This window comes from Vitis vinifera, chromosome 8, assembly GCF_030704535.1.
Source record: "Vitis vinifera cultivar Pinot Noir 40024 chromosome 8, ASM3070453v1".
NCBI classification, from domain to species: Eukaryota; Viridiplantae; Streptophyta; class Magnoliopsida; order Vitales; family Vitaceae; genus Vitis; species Vitis vinifera.
Window position 1 is genome coordinate 8715350 of NC_081812.1, and position 18338 is coordinate 8733687.

Consider the following 18338-nt stretch of genomic DNA (forward strand, 5'->3'; position numbering starts at 1 on the left):
CAATATGTTGTCACCTTGCTACGGAAAAATTTGAAGAGATATTGGGCTTGTTTCATCACTTTTTTCAAATATAGTTTTAAAAAATAATTTTTGAAAATAGCTTTTGAAAAAAATTATGTTTTGTAAAACAAAAATTTATTTGAAAATTTAAAATATTTTTAACTCATTTTTAATATTTTTAAATATATTTTAAAAATAACTTTTATATTAAGTAGTTTATTTTTAAATATTTTACATGTTTATATAATTATAGAACAGTCTTCAATTTTTTTGTTAAGAAAAAAAGAAGATAAAGTTAAAGTTAATTTAATTTGAAAATAAATAGAAAATTTAAAATATTTAATTTGAAAAACGAAAATAATAATAACTTTTATAGGCTTGATAATAATTTTAAAAAATATTTAAAAAAATGAGGTATCAATTTTTTTTTTTTACATTTATAAATTTTTGAAAATAATTTTTACAGATGATTTTTTTTTTAAGTTATCAAAATTATTATTACTTTCTATTTTTAAAATAAAAAAAATGATATTTAAAGGAAACTTTAATATTAAAAAATTTTAAAATCTTCAATAGTAAAAAAAAAATTATTTTAAATTTTAATGTTTCGAGATTTCAGGGATTTTGAGTTTAAAATTATAAACCATAATCCGGAGTTTGACATATTTTGACATTTTTGACATTAAATGATTATAATATCTGGCTATCTTTATGTGTATTTTTTTCGGAATTCTATTAAGGATATTTTGGGCATTTTCTTTTATTCCTTGAGAGTAATTTAAAAATTTACTCAACCTTTCCACAATAATTATGAAAATATGCGGACTTTTTAGGGCTATTATAGTATTATCACATCCAATAATAAGGATTATTTTAACAAAAAATCCTAGGCTACAAATGCGGCTGTGACGTCATTATGGGCCGGAACAGAAAACGGAGGCCCACTCAACTCCATCCGCCGTAGCCAAAGCTGCTACAAAACCACCTGGAATCTGAGGTGAGCAAAACGCAGAAGAAAGAAAGGGAGAAGAGAGAGAGAAAGAAGAAGGGGATGGGGGTGGACTACTACAAGATTCTTCAAGTAGATAGAAGCGCCAAAGACGATGACTTAAAGAAAGCTTATCGAAAACTCGCTATGAAATGGCATCCTGACAAAAACCCTAACAACAAGAAAGAGGCCGAGGCCAAATTCAAGCAAATCTCCGAGGCCTATGACGTACCAATCTCCTACTTTTCTATTTTTTTTACAATGTATGTTTGTTTCATGATTAAATGGATTATTCGATTAAAAGAAATGCTGAATTGCTGTTTTCTTGGTTAGGTTTTGAGTGATCCACAGAAGAGGGCGGTGTATGATCAATACGGAGAGGAGGGGCTCAAGGGCCAGGTGCCGCCTCCGGGTGCCGGTGGGTTTTCCGGCGGGTCGGATGGAGGTCCAACGATGTTCCGGTTCAATCCGAGGAGTGCCGACGATATATTTTCAGAGTTTTTCGGGTTTTCGAGTCCGTTCGGAGACATGGGCGGGTCGCGAGCCGGCGGGTCGGGATTTCCGAGAGGCATGTTCAGTGAAGATTTCTTTTCTTCGTTCAGGGGCGGTGCCGGGGAGGCTTCCTCGGCGACTATGCCGCGGAAAGGGGCGCCGATAGAGCGGGCATTACCGTGTAGCTTGGACGATTTATATAAGGGAACTAGTAAGAAGATGAAGATTTCGAGGGATGTTATTGATCACTTTGGGTAAGTTTCTCTGATTCTGTTGAATTTCAGTGTCAAGGAAGGGGCTTTAATTGCCTTTGAAATGCAGAATTGATTGTGATGAATTGCTGCCTTTAATGTTATTTTTCGCTATACAGTGTGATTTGATTACTTGGGTGCATAACGGGTTTCTGAGTTTTCTCTTCTCTAAAATTGAATTTGATAAGTTTGCGGCTATTGTATTTAATATGATGTGTTATGAAACTTTAACACCCTTATGAACTTGTGGAATCTGTTTATTTTAAATTTGAAGGACTCGGTTATAGTTGTTTATCATTTTTTTTACACATTTTGGTTAATTTTGTGGTGGATTTGTTTCTCAAGTCCATTTTTAGTTTTGAATGCACTGTCCAATTTGGTATGTACTAGTATTTAAATATATCTCTTCTGCTTTCTAGCTTTTAGAGGAAAGTGCACTGTCAGAGTTTTGGTGTTTGGATGTGCTTCAATGTCTCTTTTCTCATCATTTTATTGTTGACTTAGGATTTGATTTGATGTATTTATTTTGGTCTTTTGAGAAGGAAACTTTTTGTCGATCATTTAATTTCTTTTAAAAATGTTTTCTGATGACCTTGCTAACCCAAGACTAAGTGGAATTAGAGTGTGTTGACTCCAATTTTGAACCCCCACATAAAGCATCCAGTAATTCCATGCGCGCAATGTGATTTTTTGAATTTGTCATTAAATTGCTTACAATTTGTTGCCATGTGGCAATTGATTTGATCTAGTGTTTTGTCATCACCCATACCTCACTAACGCCGATGCCACCATCACCACCACCTCGAGCCCTTCTCAAAACCGTCAGCAACTTCTCACTCTGGTGTCGACCTCTTCTCTCCTTTCCATCATTGTCTCCTGTGCCATGTATGTTCTCCTCCCTCTATTCTCCTTTTCTTTCTCTTGGTCATTTTTTACCCTTCTATGTTTTTATTTTCTTAAAGACGTGCTTTAAGAGAACATTTTTTAATTTTTTTAGCTTTTTGAAAGTTTTGTGTTATTTGTTGTGCCTGTTTTTTAAAAAATATTTCTAAGTGATCCATCATCTCTTCTATTTTTTTTAAACAAATTCCTTTCTACGAGGCACAACCTCTTTTTTTTTTTTTTTTTTTTTTTTTTTTTTTTTTTTTAATGTAGAAAATTGCCAAATAGTTTTATGTGTTTTGACTTATTTTTGTTATTTATGGTGTTTTATGTAAGTGTTGAACTATTACTATGGGCTTTTATGACTTGAATTAATTTGTTTCGAGGTTTTTCACTTATTCTATTTTATTTTTATATATTTTAAATTTTTATTAATGATAAAAATTTTGGTCCTAAAAGGCTTACACTTCAATTCTTTGAGGCTTATGCCTTACCTCATGGGCACAAAAATACTTTGCCTTATGCTTTCACCTTTAAAAACTTTGATATCTCCAATTTACCCCATGCTAATATGAAATCAATATTTACCATAGGTGCCTAACAGTTAAGAAAAGCCCCTGGATATTTGATGCTTAGACTACATGGATGCCCACATAATATGAATGCTTTCATGGTGGATCCCAATTTCTTAATATATAGAACTGGATCCATGATGAGGGAGGTAAGTGGGGTGAGTTTGGGATGGGGTTCTCTTCTCCCCAACCTTGCCCCTATAGAAAGTTGTCAATCCCATCCTGTCCCATACTTGGGCTGGGGTGGCACCACAAGCCCCATGCTCAGGTGGGGCAAGGATAAATTGGCCCAGTGGTTTATCTGCTCATTAACTCACAGTTGGCTTACAACTCCTTTGGAAATGAAGCATGAGTCTTTTCAACTTCCAAAAAAACAACACCTACCTCTTCAATTTGACTGATCCATTCATAGGTTAAAAAATGCAAAAAAGAATATAAAAAACTGATTTAAAATGTTTAATTGTTAAGTAAATGGAAAAAAATGGAAGGAATAAAAATTCAAAAACCCTAAAAGTGGGGTTCTGTTTCCAAGAAAATGTTTAAATACTAGAAGTCAGATATAAAACATAAAGTTTGGTTTCAAACAATCTGTTTGTTGAGGAAACAAAAAGAAAAATGACAAAAAAAAAAAAAAAAGAACCCTGATTTTTGAGAAAATAGAAAAGAAAAATTACTACCAGTTTGAGAAGATGAAGGTGAGAGAGGTAGATGTAGATTCCAATGGTAAGCATTACAGCAGTGATCCTTGCTGCAATGAAGTAGTGAGCATGATGTGGTAGATAAAGAAGAACTGAATCAAGCAAACTCAAGAGGGAATGAGGGAGGAGCATTGAAGAAGTTAGGGTTGAAAAGGAAATGATAGGAACTCAATATAATTGTGGTTTCATAGATATGTAAAACAGAGGATTATTTAGTAAAATCAAAGATAATAGAAGCAAAGCAGGGCAGGACTGGACAATGTCTGATCCCAGCTTTGGGGTATAGCTGTATTTTCTGAATCATTCCCAATCCTCTCCCTTCTTGTTTAAAATTTGCTGAAATATGGACCATTAGAGTCAATTCAAGCAGTGTGGGTCACCTGGAAATCTGGGAAAATTGCCTTCCTACCCAGGACCCATGGTTCAATTTGTGATCCATTAGAAAATCCATTGCCAACATTGAAAAAAGAGATTTTTTTTTTCTTTCAAAAGATGGATTGCATAAAGAAGGAAAATTGATTACTTTCTTGTTTTTGCCCCTATTGAGTCTAGCTTTTAAACTTAACTAGGTTCATGTTGTATGAAAATTGCTCAGGAAAATACCGGCCTTAGATTGTTTATCATTTAGCCTGATTAACAGATTGTTAAGATTTTGTAAATTTTGGTTCTATTTTTCATAGGCTAGTGGAGAATATTTTTTATACATTTAAATTTAATTTAGTTTTATTGGAAAGAATTTACTCAAAGACCAAGAAAAGAATAAAAAATTTGAAAGTCAGATTTGATAAAAATGTTTTTTAGCTGGAGAGAATTCAACCTAATATTTGGGACTCTTTAAATTAGTGTTGACAATTATAAAAATAAATTCAGTGTTCTTGCTTCTAGGCTGCTGTGTATACTTCCTGTATGCTTTGTGGCGTTCCGCCCTTTAATATATTTGCGCTCATTTATAAAAAAAAAAATTATAAAAATAAATTCAGTGAAATACTGTGTGATCTTTGATACTTGTTGGATGTATTTCTATGTTTAGGGGACAGTATAGGAGATCCAGGTTTAATCACAAAACAATTGCAAAGTGTTAACCATGCAAATTTCTGAAAAAGCTAAGATGTTTGTTATGTAAACCAAACTGATGACAGTGCCCAACCTCTGAAAATATTCGAAGAGAAAGGGATTGTCTCCAAAATTTGTGAAAATTGTTGGTACATTCTCCAGAGTCTTATTTAAGAGGTCATATAATATCTCAGTCGAGAGTCTTATTTATGTATAATTTCTTGGGGTGGGCAAGAGTGTACGTAGGTGATTATGCAATGCCTATGTTGGACTTCATTAATTGGTTGAGCTCTAAGTAAGGAGAGTATATTGTTTTTTGTGTCTCTCTCCACTTTAGGCCTTTTGCCATCTTTGTATATGCTGTGTATACTTTTATGCCCTCTTTTGCTAACCTTTTTTTTTTTTTTTTTTCTTTTTTAATAGAATTGATCTTTGCCTATCAAAAAAGGGGGAAAAAAAAATCTCATTCAATAGAATTTTGTAATTCATGATTATGCTATTAAAGGTAGTGCATCTTAATTATACATTATTTGAACCCCAATACAAACATGTTAGGCTTCATATATTAACTCTTAACCATATAAATGTCAACTTAAAAAATTTTAGTAACTCCTCAAATCTCAAAATGACCTCATATAAATGGAGACATGAAAATTCTAAGTTACAATATATAGTGGCAGCAATCGAAATATGAATACAATATTTTTTTATCAGAAAAATAAGGCTACAATATGATAACAGACTGAAATTGCAACAGGCATCTCCTTTCAAATCTATGATCCATTCTTCATGAGTCGTGCTCTTGAATGATTCTTGAAGTTTAAAAGAGTGAGCAGCAAAGCCCAACGGTTTGTAGACATCTATCGGGACTTGAACTTGGAACCTTTCACAAACCCTCCCCAACCCTTTACCACTTGAGCCAGGCCTCAAGGGCCCAACAGTTTATAGACATCTTGCTCTTCTAGTTTCATGTAATGCTAATATTTAAAAGCCTTTTAGAAACTGTGTTGGTGTTTTTAATTTTTTTGAAATACACACAGGTCCACACATAGGATTATAAAATTTTCCAAGTAGGACAATTTTTTTTTTTTTCTATTTATGGTTTTAAAAGGTAAATTAGACAACTCAGAAAACATTTATTTTGATGTAGCAAATCAGGTCTAGGTCCATAATCTAATAATTAGTAATCCAATCTCCTTTGGGTTAAACAATCACCTTTTACCCACTCCATGTCTAGATGTCACTCAACATCGTGGTCTTTCTTGAGGGGTTTAGGGTTTTTTGAATCTGAAGGTATATGTTGTTCTTGTTGCTTGAATTTTGTTATTTACTGGAGTTTGTTATTCTATGGCAGTCTTGGAATCAGCATGAATCCATCATATGACCTTTATGCATGCACACATGTATGCATATTTTTTTCTTAATCAGAATTATCTTTTTATTTTTATTCAGGTTTAAAGTAAACAATTTATATTAAATATCTCAACCAAAAATATTTTGATATGCATGTGAAGGAAATGGTTTTCTATGCTTTTTTCTTTATGAGAATTATAGGAAGAGACTAAATATCTCTATGTCCATGCACATAAAGTCTACATATTAAAGTCTATATAGTTTTGTTTATGTGCACTTAACCACATAACTAAGCATTTCATTGGAGATTGTGGGAAAACGCATTGAAGTGGTATTTTTAGGCTAACATGGAAATGAGTTCATGCCATGAATTGTGAGGAAAACAATTAAAGTTAGTGCAAACATATGTATGTTGGCAAATTTAAATAATAAAATGGATATAAAGAGGGAGAGATGATTAGTTCAAAGACCATGCAGAGGAGAAGGCTAAGCTCCTTCAAAGAAACGCATTCTATTCCCTCTTGCAATGCATCTCTCTCTTTCTTGCTTTTCCATGGTTAGTTATAAGAAGGTGCAAGACCAAAACAATAAGCATGGTCTTTCAATTCTCCAAAATTAATGTGTAAAATGTTTTGGGAGGTTATGAATTGGCAATTATGATTTTAATTCAAGATAGTTGAATTTTTTTAAATGTCACATTCAAATTTGAAGAGGATGCTGTTAGTTACAGATAAGGGGGGCATTATAATGTTGGATTAAGATTTCAAATGCAAGCATTATAGTGGATTTTGATGGAATTTCACCTATCACCTCTTAGTGGAACAATGGTTTCCCCTTAATTGGGTACCCCTTTGTGGTGGGTTGGGCTTCCCCGTAGTGGTCTTGTGTAGATATTACCCTCTTGGGTGTTGTTGGTTTACCTTGTCAATGTAAATCTCATTAGGAGTGGATATCAATGTAACTTCTGTTAAGAGTGGGTGTTAACCTAATCAATTTAGAAGTGATTTCAACATGTTACCATGGATAGTGGTGTAGGGGCATACCCCATTTCTTAGGCATTTGTGGTTGTTGTTTGTAGCCTTACTTTGCAATTTATTTGATTGGCTTTTTCTTTTTCCTAAAATTGAATGAATTTGAGATTTTTGCATCTGTTTTAATTGTTATATAATTTTTTAGCCTACTTCATGAATTTGTAGAATCTATTTCTTTCACGTCTGAATGAATCCATGTTAGATGCCACCAGATAGCATTTAAGTATCCTTCTTCCACTTTTTGTGACTTCCAGAGAAAAGTGTAGTGTTTGCCTTTGGTGTTCAGAGATTTTTTTTTTTTCTCTTTTATCATCTATAATATTGTTGACTTACAATTTCAGTCGATTCATTTTATTCATTTGGTGTTCTGAGAGGAAACTTATTGTTAACATTTAACTTATTTATAAAAGGTTGTATAATGATCTTGCTGGCCTATGATTAAAGTGGAGTTTGGGTGGAAGTTGGAGATTTTACAATAGATAGTGCTTTCCCTTTGCATAGAATTATTAAATGTTATCTTCTCTGATATGTTTCTTTTTTGCATCAAGACTCTAGATTATTGTTTTGATTTTGTTATCATGTTAATTAGGACAAATGACAAATATAAAGGCATGAAATAAAACATCTACCATATCCTAGGTATTTGAGTGATGTATTTTTTTTTTTTCATGTATGATTTTACACATAAACATCCATGGAATCAAGGGATGATTTGTTGTGATTGTCTTATATAATCTGTTTACTTCACGTTACACAGCCTTGGTCCCTCAATTATGCAGTTCATGTGCAGGGTGTATGCGTAGGTAACATTGATTTTACATCTTTAGGATGAATGGTACTAAGTTTCTATATAAGCCAGTATGTTAGGCGCAATTACTTCATTCAGTTTTAGGTATACATGTACTAGAGCAATGGATTAAAGTGTCAGAGAATTTCCAAATGAATTAGGAATGCATCCCTTGCCTTTTCTTTGTTGGATATACATCTGTAAATGTGGATGAGAGCAAGTATATTTTTGTTTGTTTGATGTTTAGTACTTGAGATATTTATTGAAATAAATTTTAGTTTTTTTATAAGATACCATCAGATAGTATAAAATGTTTATAAATTTTAGTTTAATAAGATACTATAAAATAAGAAACAAAAAGGGGGTGCAACCCTTGTATCAGGAACTTTTTTTTGATAGGTAAAAAAAGAAAAAGATTCCTTACACCTTAAATTCCACTTAGGACATTCACAAAAATCTAGAAAAGAAAATTTTCCATTTCCTATTGAATTATTTGTTGGCTCAAAAAATAAATAAATAAAATAAAATAAAAATCATTACCACAGTTTATTCCTGTCCAGACCATAAAAAGTTAACTACACCAAAATAAGCAAGGTGAAGCTGTATTTTTTTTTTTTTTTGGCAATTCTTCCTTTTGAATACTTATATATCCATAATTGACTACAGAAGCACCTTTAAAATACTAAAAATTAAGAATGAAAAGAAGTCAAACTCCTTGTTATCTCACAGTGATAAGTAAGTGGTTAGCTAATTGCTGCCTGGGGTGTAGCTCAACGGTAGTATCTTTGGCAATGAACCAGAAATCTCAAGTTCAGGGCCCCTTAGTATTTAAATAGGTGGATAGAGGTGTGGATGCATATCACTTGGGGATTGCTTAGCCGGAAGTTGGGATCAATGTCTCACTATCAAGGTGAATTCCCTGCTTTCCAAGAAAAAAAGGTAAATAATCTTAAGTTGTTTGCAAGGAAGAATCTTCTCTTAAACTGCTTCAAAAGGAAAAAAGAAAAAAGAAAAATGGAAATCCTTTTGTTGTACAAGAGACCCGTAAATCCTTCTTGTGGTTAAAGAGATTCTACAGTTCAAGTTTGGAGCGTTATAGATGATCTTACTTAGAATCTTTCATCTGTTGAAATATCTTATTCTCTGTATTTACATGCACAGCCACACTTTTCCATCAATGCAAAATCTCAATCATGAGACCTTCTGATAAACCTTGGATCCTAATGTCCTCGACCACTTTTAATTACCAATAATCCACCATCGTTCATCTCTTTTGAACCTATGTAGAAAAGATCTGAAAATTGAACCTTGTATGGAGAATCACCACATCAGTTGTACTGAAACTTAGTTCAACACCCATCACCCACAGAAGTAAATCTTTCTTTTGTACCGTTAAGATGATAGTATATGAAGTATTTGTTGAGATCATTGTATAGAGAAGGAAAAACATTACTAGTTTGATGCTGATGATTTGTTACATATCATTGTGAAGCGTTAAAGGTGATTTTCTCTGTTATAAGAAGCGTCTTTTTCTTGGGCTTCTTGAGGTTTTCTTCTATGGAAACATTGTTCTTCTTTGGTGTAACATATATCTTAAACACATACCTTCTTGGTGTTGATTCCTAAGAAAAGCGGGGCGGAGAATCTTGGAGACTTTAGACCTATCAGCCTGGTGGGGGGGCTCTATAAACTTTTGGCTAAAGTCTTAGCTAATAGGCTCAAAAAAGTGATTGGTAAGGTGGTGTCTTATGCTCAGAATGCCTTTGTTATGGGAAGACAAATCCTGGATGCGTCTTTAATTGCGAATGAGGTGATAGACTCGTGGCAGAAGAAGAAAGAAAAGGGCCTTGTTTGCAAATTGGACATAGAAAAAGCTTATGATAGCATCAATTGGAATTTCTTAATGAAGGTCCTTAAAAAAATGGGCTTTGGGACCAAATGGATGAGATGGATGTGGAGTTGTGTCTCCTCTGCTAAATTTTCCATTCTTGTTAATGGAGTGCCAGCTGGTTTCTTCCCTAGTACTAGAGGGCTTCGTCAAGGGGACCCCCTTTCCCCTTACCTCTTTGTTATGGGCATGGAGGTTCTGGACGTCCTTATCAGGAGAGCGGTGGAGGGGGGCTATCTTTCAGGGTGCAATATTCGGGGCGGTAGTAGAACATCCTTGAATATCTCCCACCTATTTTTCGCTGATGACACAATTGTGTTTTGTGAGGCGAGCAAAGAGCAAGTTTCCCACCTAAGTTGGATTCTCTTTTGGTTTGAAGCGGCTTCGGGTCTTCGGATTAATCTAGCCAAAAGTGAAATCATCCCAATTGGAGAAGTGGAGGATTCTCTTGAGTTGGCAGCTGAATTAGGGTGCAGGGTGGGGTCTTTGCCCTCTCATTATTTGGGCCTTCCCTTAGGGGTCCCCAACAGGGCTACATCTATGTGGGATGGAGTGGAAGAAAGGATCAGGAGGAGACTTGCGCTTTGGAAGAGACAGTACATATCCAAAGGGGGGAGGATCACTCTCATAAAAAGCACCTTGGCTAGTTTGCCAACTTACCAAATGTCTATTTTCCGGATGCCCAAGTCTGTTGCCAAAAGAGTGGAAAAAACACAAAGAGATTTCCTTTGGGGGGGAGGAAACTTGGAAGGAAAAGTTCACCTAGTCAAATGGGATGCGGTCTGTACAGAAAAACACAAGGGAGGGCTGGGATTAAGGAGAATAGCCACTTTGAATAGAGCCTTGCTGGGCAAGTGGATTTGGAGGTTTGCTTGTGAAAAGAATAACTTTTGGAATCAAGTGATCACTACAAAATATGGGCAAGAGGATTATGGTTGGAGGCCAAAGAAGGTCCATGGGCCGGCTGGAGTAGGGGTCTGGAAGGAGATCATGAAGGAAGACGATTGGTGTTGGGATAATTTGGCATTTAGGGTTGGGAAGGGTTCCAAAATCAAGTTTTGGAAAGATTGTTGGTGCACAGACACTCCGTTGTCCCAATGCTTCAATCAACTCTTTGTCCTTGCCGTGCATAGGGATGCTACGATTGAGGAGATGTGGGATCATGATGCGGGCCAAGGAGATTGGAAGCTTGTTTTTGTGAGGGACTTCAATGATTGGGAGATGGATATGGTTGGGGAGCTGCTTCATACTTTGAGGGGTCAAAGGCCCTCTCTGGAGGATGACTCAGTTGTGTGGAGGCAGGGAAGAAATGGTATTTTCAAAATCAAAGAAGCCTACAGGCTGCTAGACAAGTCTAATGCCACAGTTTTTCCCGCAAGGAAAATATGGGTGGATAGGGTGCCAACAAAAGTCTGTTTTTTTGCTTGGGAGGCTACGTGGGGGAAGGTGCTTACCCTGGATAGACTCCAGTTAAGAGGGGTGCAACTCCCTAATTGCTGCTATTTGTGTGGTTGCGAAGAAGAGAATGTACATCATATACTTTTACACTGTATAGTGACTAGAGCCCTATGGGAAATTATTTTTGGGTTGATAGATGTTAAGTGGGTCCACCCAGAAACTGTAAAGGAGGCTTTAATATCCTGGAGGGGCTCATTTGTAGGGAAGAAAAGGAAAAGGATTTGGAAATCCATTCCGTTATGTATTTTTTGGACGGTTTGGAAGGAGAGGAATAGGTTAGCCTTTAGGGGGGGTGAGTTGAATATTCAGAAATTAAAGAATTCTTTTGTCTGTAACTTGTGGAATTGGGCCAAAGTGTATTTAGGTGAGGAGTCTTTCTCCCTCATAGGCTTTTTGGAGTGGATTGCTTCCACTTAAGGGGAGATAGTTTCTTTTTGGTCCTTTTCCTTTTTTTGAGGTAGTTTCTTTTGAGGCTTTAGCCGTTTTGTATACTCCCTGTATGCTTTATGGCGTTTAGCCTTTTCTAATGAATATCTTGTTTACTTATCAAAAAAATATATCTTAAACACGTAATTTTTTTTTTTTTTTCTTTTTGCCTGTTTGAAACTCCCCTGATATTCAATGATTACAAATTATAGGGCTGCAGTGTCCTTAGAAAACGACTACTTAGATGTTATTAGGATTACACATTTCAGGACAAATTTGCAAAAATGTGGAACTAGTTTTTATGTTGTAAATGGTCAATGACATCCTTGGTTTAGGTTTGTAGTTGTTTTAGATGTTGGGAAAGGGGAAGGATAGGATGCAGTGTTAGATGATAATTTTATACGTAGGTAGACCTCAATGCTTTGTAATTTCATAACTAGTTAGTACTCAATACAGAAACTGTTACAGAGTGGTAGATGAGTCCACATACTGAATTAGAGTTGAAGGATGCTAAGGATGATCTGTAGAAATGCTTTTTCAAATAGTAATATGATGTGGTAGCAATTATCTAATGGAGCTCCTATACTTCAGGCATGTGTATTGCATAACCTCAGTCTTTTAGCCTGGGGGAACAGACATACTAGTATGCCAGTATTCAGAAAGTAGAAAGCTGGAAGGGTCAGTTGGGGATGATGAGTATCTGGTCCTCCTAATTTGTATTGGTCAGTATAGGAACTTGTCCTGTGTATAGAAAATTTGCTAAATCATGATAGTGTAATTCTGACCCATTTTTTGAATCCGCTCCATATTTTGACATAAAACATTTTGGAGTTGTACATGGGATACCATTTAGGAAGTCAGACTTCTAGTATTACATTTATAAAAAGAGAGATATAGATATAGTGAAAGAAGGATCAGATATCATCCGCAGAAAACTAAAATCCCGAATAGACTCGCAGAAAGCAAATAACTTGACACCAAGAGATGGTATTCAAGGAGCAGATCTGAAGACTGCTCTTGGGTCCAGCTGAATCAAACCAATAGGAGCGACAGCATACTTCTTGGTCAAGGAGACCCTAAATAGGCCAGGAAATGAATATGCTCCCGCACCGCTCCCAACAACTCTGTGGAAGACCTCTCTGTCTCTCCCCCTCCTCCCCCCTTAAGATTTTCCTTTGAGTCAATGACATCCAAAAGAGTGGCTGTGAGATCACAATGCTGTAGAACCTTCCTTCTAGTGCTCCTGCTGAGACCTAGAAAAACTATAGCCATCGTATATGAGATCTCTCTAGGAGCACCCACTGAATGCTTGTCATAGCATGTACTGTGAAATAACACATGCGAGGGGACAAATGGAGGAACAAATGATTTTAATAGTCTCTTCATTTTTCCTGCATAAATAGGATCTGTCAAGGCTGATACTCTGAAAGGTCTCCATGCCTGGAGCATATAATTGGTATTTCATGTGAGTCATTATCCATTCAAAAGCTCTGACTGAGCTTGGCTGTTAAAGATGGTTTGGTTTATTCTTCCTCAAAAAGAAAGGAAGAAAGATTTTGAAAAAAAAATACTGACCCATCCAAGAAATCAATGTCATAGTATACATTAATTAGGCTGGATTTACCTTCTTCTATTAGAGATTGTCAACCATGAGAAAATATATCTGAAGTCATGAACTGGACAATAAATATATGTATGTATATGTATAGATATATAGATATAGATGAATAGATATATGAAAAAAAAAAAAAAAAAAAGATGCCTTAGAAGGGGTCTCAGTTTTGTTTAATTTCTTTTAAGATTTTGCAGTAAAATGTTGTAGTACTGTTGATAGTGCATTTTAGCATTTGAATCATGAAATCTGTTTCATACTATGGTATTCTCCATGTGTATCAATGTTTTTGATAAATAACAACATTTAACTTACCAAACATGAATGTAAAATATCAACCATATTCAACTTCACATTTTTCTCCTATATCTTAATGGGCAAATGCACACAACACTGACCAGTTGTATCCATCAACTAGAAGAGGGAAATGCAAAGCACATGTTTGATATATCAAATTATGTGGATTGAAGTGCTGGCACTCTGCATGTGTTGGAAGCATGTGGGTCATTTCTAGGTAGCATGCTTCTGTTAGTCCACCCCCCCACTAAGGAACCACCATTTGCCCTCCCTGCAGCAAAGAGTATATGGCATGTCCATTGCTTTACTGTGAATACAAAAAATTATTTTTTCCCAAAAAATTGGTGGTGGTGGTAATTGGGAATGTAATTTTTAAGGGTACAAAACCTCTGAGGTGTGCCCATTTGTCTTGCCCAGCTTCGCCTATTCCTATCCGTCCAGATGCTTTAGATTAGCCCCAGTTGGGCAGTATTGAAACGGCTTCTAAGCAAGTTCCTCATGAAATGAAATTTAAAGTTACACTAGTGGCGATATTGTGCTTCTTCCTTGAAGTAGTTTACTTTTGATGAACCAATCTAGCTGGTACTGACGTAGCACAAGCTCACTGGTCTACATTCTCCTGCTGATGGTGAACAAGATGAGACAGCAGCAACCACATTAGAGTTCTTGATGAGCTCAGTTTTTCGCCTAGAATATCTGGATAATGGAAATGCTACATCTTCTTTGAGTTAGATAGATGAGAAAGGCATGTTTCAATATGTAAAGGAGTAACCAGGTTAATTGATTTAAGCATGCCCTGCATTGGGCTTTTTCAATAATTTTCCTTAAATAGTGGCTCTTCAATTACTTTGCTCCTTTGTCTTCATCTGGTTAGTGGCACACAAGAAGGTGAATACTAATGACATGCTACAAGTGAGAAGACCCTACAAAGCCCTTAGTCCGGATATTTGTATTCTATGCATGAAGCATGGGGAATCAGCTGATCATATTTTTCTTCATTGCTCCTTGACGATTGGGTTATGGCACAGGTTATTTCAGTTAGCTAAGATGGATTGGGTTCCCCCGAGGAGCATCCTTGACATGATGTACATCAAATTCAATGGATTTCGTTCGTCTAAGAGGGGGATAGCCTTGTGGCAAGCTGCAAACATCGCTCTTATCCGGATTGTGTGGAGGGAAAGAAATGCGAGGATTTTTGAGGATAAAGCAAGGAATTCAGAGTCTCTATGGGACTCTATTGTTTTCCTTACTTCTCTTTGGGCTTATTGTTCCAAGGTTTTTAAGGGGACTCCCCTTAATGCGATACATCTTGATTGGATAGCAGTGTGTACTCCATAAGGAGTGGTCTTTTTAGAGTGTTTGCTTGTTTTTCAGTGTATTTTTCTATAGTTTAGCTTTCTTTGGTAGGAGGATTCCTCATCCTTCTTTTGTACTTTTTTATCTATCAATAAATCTTTGTGTCGTTTCCAATAAAAAAAAAATTACTTTGCTCCTTTGTAAATATAAAATATTTATTTACTTTTCTCCTATTGAAAATCTGTGTCAAGAGCCTTGTGTAAGTTCCATTAGATTGATGTTGCCTTGATCATTCTGAGAGTATGATATATAATCATTCTTGGGAGTATATGACATATAGGATTAATCATCCATGACTACGCTAAGTAATCTTGGATATCAACCTTTGGGAATCCAATATCCAAGATTACTTAGCGTAGACACGGATAAAAATGCTCCTATTTCATCAATTCTCGGATATTCCCGTCCTTTCTCTTGGAATTTCAATTTTCGCCGAAATCTTACTGATTCTGAGATAGAAGATTTGGAAAGCCTTATGCGGTCTCTTGATCGTCTACACATATCTCCTTCGGTTCCAGATAAGAGATCCTGGTCCTTATCTCCTTCAAGTCTTTTCACAGTCAAATCTTTCTTTCTAGTCTTATCCCAATATTCCGAGTCTCCTCCAGTGTTCCCTACTAAGTTTGTCTGGAATTCGCAAGTCCCTTTCAAAGTCAAGTCCTTTGTCTGATTGGTGGCGTACAAGAAGGTTAATACTAATGACTTGCTACAATTGAGAAGACCCCACAAAGCACTTAGTCCGGACATATGTAAGTTGTGCATGAAGCATGGAGAAACAGTAGATCACCTTTTCCTCCATTGCTCTTTGACCAAGGGGTTGTGGCACAGATTATTTCAGTTAGCAAAGATGGATTGGGTTTCCCCAAGGAGCATATCTGACATGTTTTTTACTAATTTTAATGGTTTCGGATCTTCTAAGAGAGGGGTTGTTTTATGGCAAGACGCGTGCATCGCGTTAATGTGGGTGGTGTGGCGGGAAAGAAATGCAAGGATTTTTTAGGACAAAGCAAGGAATTCAGGGTATCTTTGGGATTCTATTCGTTTTTTGGCTTCTCTATTGACTTTTTGTTCTAAGGTTTTTAAGGGGATACCTCTTAACGTGTTACAACTTGATTGGTTAGCGGTGTGTAAATAGACCGTTTGCTTATTCTCTCGTTGTATTTCTTATATTTGATTACTTGTAGTCTTGTTTTTCTTTGGTGGGAGGATTTCTCATCCTTCTAATTGTACCTTCTTTTTATCAATATATTCCGTTGTCGTTTCCTATAAAAAAAAAAAAGGATTACTCTGAAAAACTGCAGGAGACCTTAGGCAAGAAAAAAGGGTGGCAATCAAGTCCTTATATGCAAACTATACGTATGGACATATATAATTCATTATTGTCATTCAGTGATTGCTTGTATACAAGAACCTTTATTATAATCATTTGATTCTTATGATTACTTGCTGTGTGTTGTTTGCTTGTCTAGGAGAACCACAACAACAGAAGAAATCCTTACTATTGAGATCAAGCCAGGTTGGAAGAAGGGGACAAAAATCACTTTCCCAGAAAAGGGAAATGAGCAGCGTGGTATTGTACCCTCAGATCTCATCTTTATAATCGATGAGAAGCCTCACCTTGTATTCAAGAGGGATGGCAATGATCTTATTTTCACCCAGAAGATATCTCTCGTGGAAGCTCTAACAGGTTACACAGTACAAGTTACTACTCTTGATGGGAGGACTCTGACGATCCCCATCAACTCGATCATCAGTCCCACCTATGAGGAAGTTGTTAAAGGGGAGGGGATGCCCATCCCCAAGGAACCCTCCAAAAAAGGTAACTTGAGAATTAAGTTCAACATCAAATTCCCCGCCAGGCTTACTTCGGAGCAGAAAACTGGCATTAAGAGGTTGTTATCGTCGTAAAAACACAGGCGGTACCACCTCTCATTACCATAGCTTGTGTAAGCTTTCATTTGTTTTTCTTGCTGTATGTTACATTGGAAAGGAAATTCATACATTTCCGAGTTGAGGATTTCATCAGAGTTGTAATTTAGGAGCTGAATATTTGTTTTTCATGTTTGTGCCCCTTCCCCCTCCTCGTTTGCTTGTACCAAACTGCTTGTGGCAGCTGACAAATATTTAAGTGACACCTAACCTCACATGTATCTTTTTAAACAGGGGGTTGAACTCATCAACTATTGGTGGTGGTCCCCTGGACTGGAACTAACCGAAGAGAAGCCAAGATGGTTGACTTCATGCTTCTAGAGAAATTGACACGTCCTAGCGTGCCACATCTTTAATAATTCCACTGCTTGAATGCTCGAATGCTGTTAGTGTCTTTATTGGAGCTACCACTTTCAGATTTTCTAGTCTTTAAGGTGAACGCATTGTCCCCTGGTTTGAGGATGTTTGCCTAGGCCCTAGCTTAGATTCGGAATCCAGATTGCTTTAAAGTAGTATTTAATGTTTAGAATACAGTATCAATTATCAAATATAAAATAAAATTAATTTGAAATTTATATATTTTAAAATTATTTAATCTTGTTATAAAAAGAAATAAGTAAGAAACATATAAAAATAATTTATTAAATTTAAAATAATTTATTTTTTATTTTTTCTATTTTTTAATTTTGAAGGAATTAAAAAAAATTAAATTTATATATTTTTAAATTATTTAGTATTTATATCAAATAGTAAAATAAATTTGAAGGAATATATAAACGTAATTTATTGATTTTAAATTTATTTATTTTTTTCTTTCTTTTCACTTCTCTTTATTTTCATTTCCTCAAAATTTTCAATTACTATACATAATTAAAATCAATTGAAAACTTATATATTTTAAAATTATTTAATACTTACTGATTTTCTAGAATTTTAAGACCATGCCAAACTCTCAAATGAGACTTTAATGACCAACACTATTTTATGTAAATATTGTTTGCTATAAGTCTATACATATAATGTCAAGAAATTTTGTCAAAATATATATTAATAATTTTGACATAACCTTTGACCAACGCAAAGAAGGTTAGTTTTTTCATTTTTCGTAACTTATAGTTACAAATAATAATAATAATAATAATTACATAGCTTTTGGCTATGTATATTCTTTTCTAATAAAATAATTTTTTATATAACTTTTCGCTATATAAATTTTAATATTTATTAATTTATTAGTCTTTTTGCGTTGTTTTAGGTTATGAATA

General features: G+C 35.2%; 1 protein-coding gene across 1 annotated transcript; it reads left to right on the forward strand.

Moving 5' to 3' along the window:
- The first annotated feature begins 903 nt into the window (after nucleotides 1-903).
- Nucleotides 904-17288, forward strand: LOC100253930 (uncharacterized). Its single transcript, XM_002265289.4, has 3 exons — nucleotides 904-1216; nucleotides 1322-1734; nucleotides 16614-17288. Exons 1-3 carry the CDS (start codon nucleotides 1052-1054, stop codon nucleotides 17050-17052), a joined length of 1017 nt encoding a protein of 338 aa, XP_002265325.1. The 5' UTR covers nucleotides 904-1051; the 3' UTR covers nucleotides 17053-17288.
- Nucleotides 17289-18338: the final 1050 nt, after the last annotated feature.

Excerpts from the sequence above, each read along its gene's own strand:
- LOC100253930 (XM_002265289.4), top strand. The coding sequence starts at position 1,052 with ATGGGGGTGGACTACTACAAGATTCTTCAAGTAGATAGAAGCGCCAAA. Across the intron at positions 1,217-1,321 it reads AAATCTCCGAGGCCTATGAC|GTTTTGAGTGATCCACAGAA; the intron begins GTACCAATCTCC and ends TTTCTTGGTTAG. Across the intron at positions 1,735-16,613 it reads GATGTTATTGATCACTTTGG|GAGAACCACAACAACAGAAG; the intron begins GTAAGTTTCTCT and ends TTGCTTGTCTAG.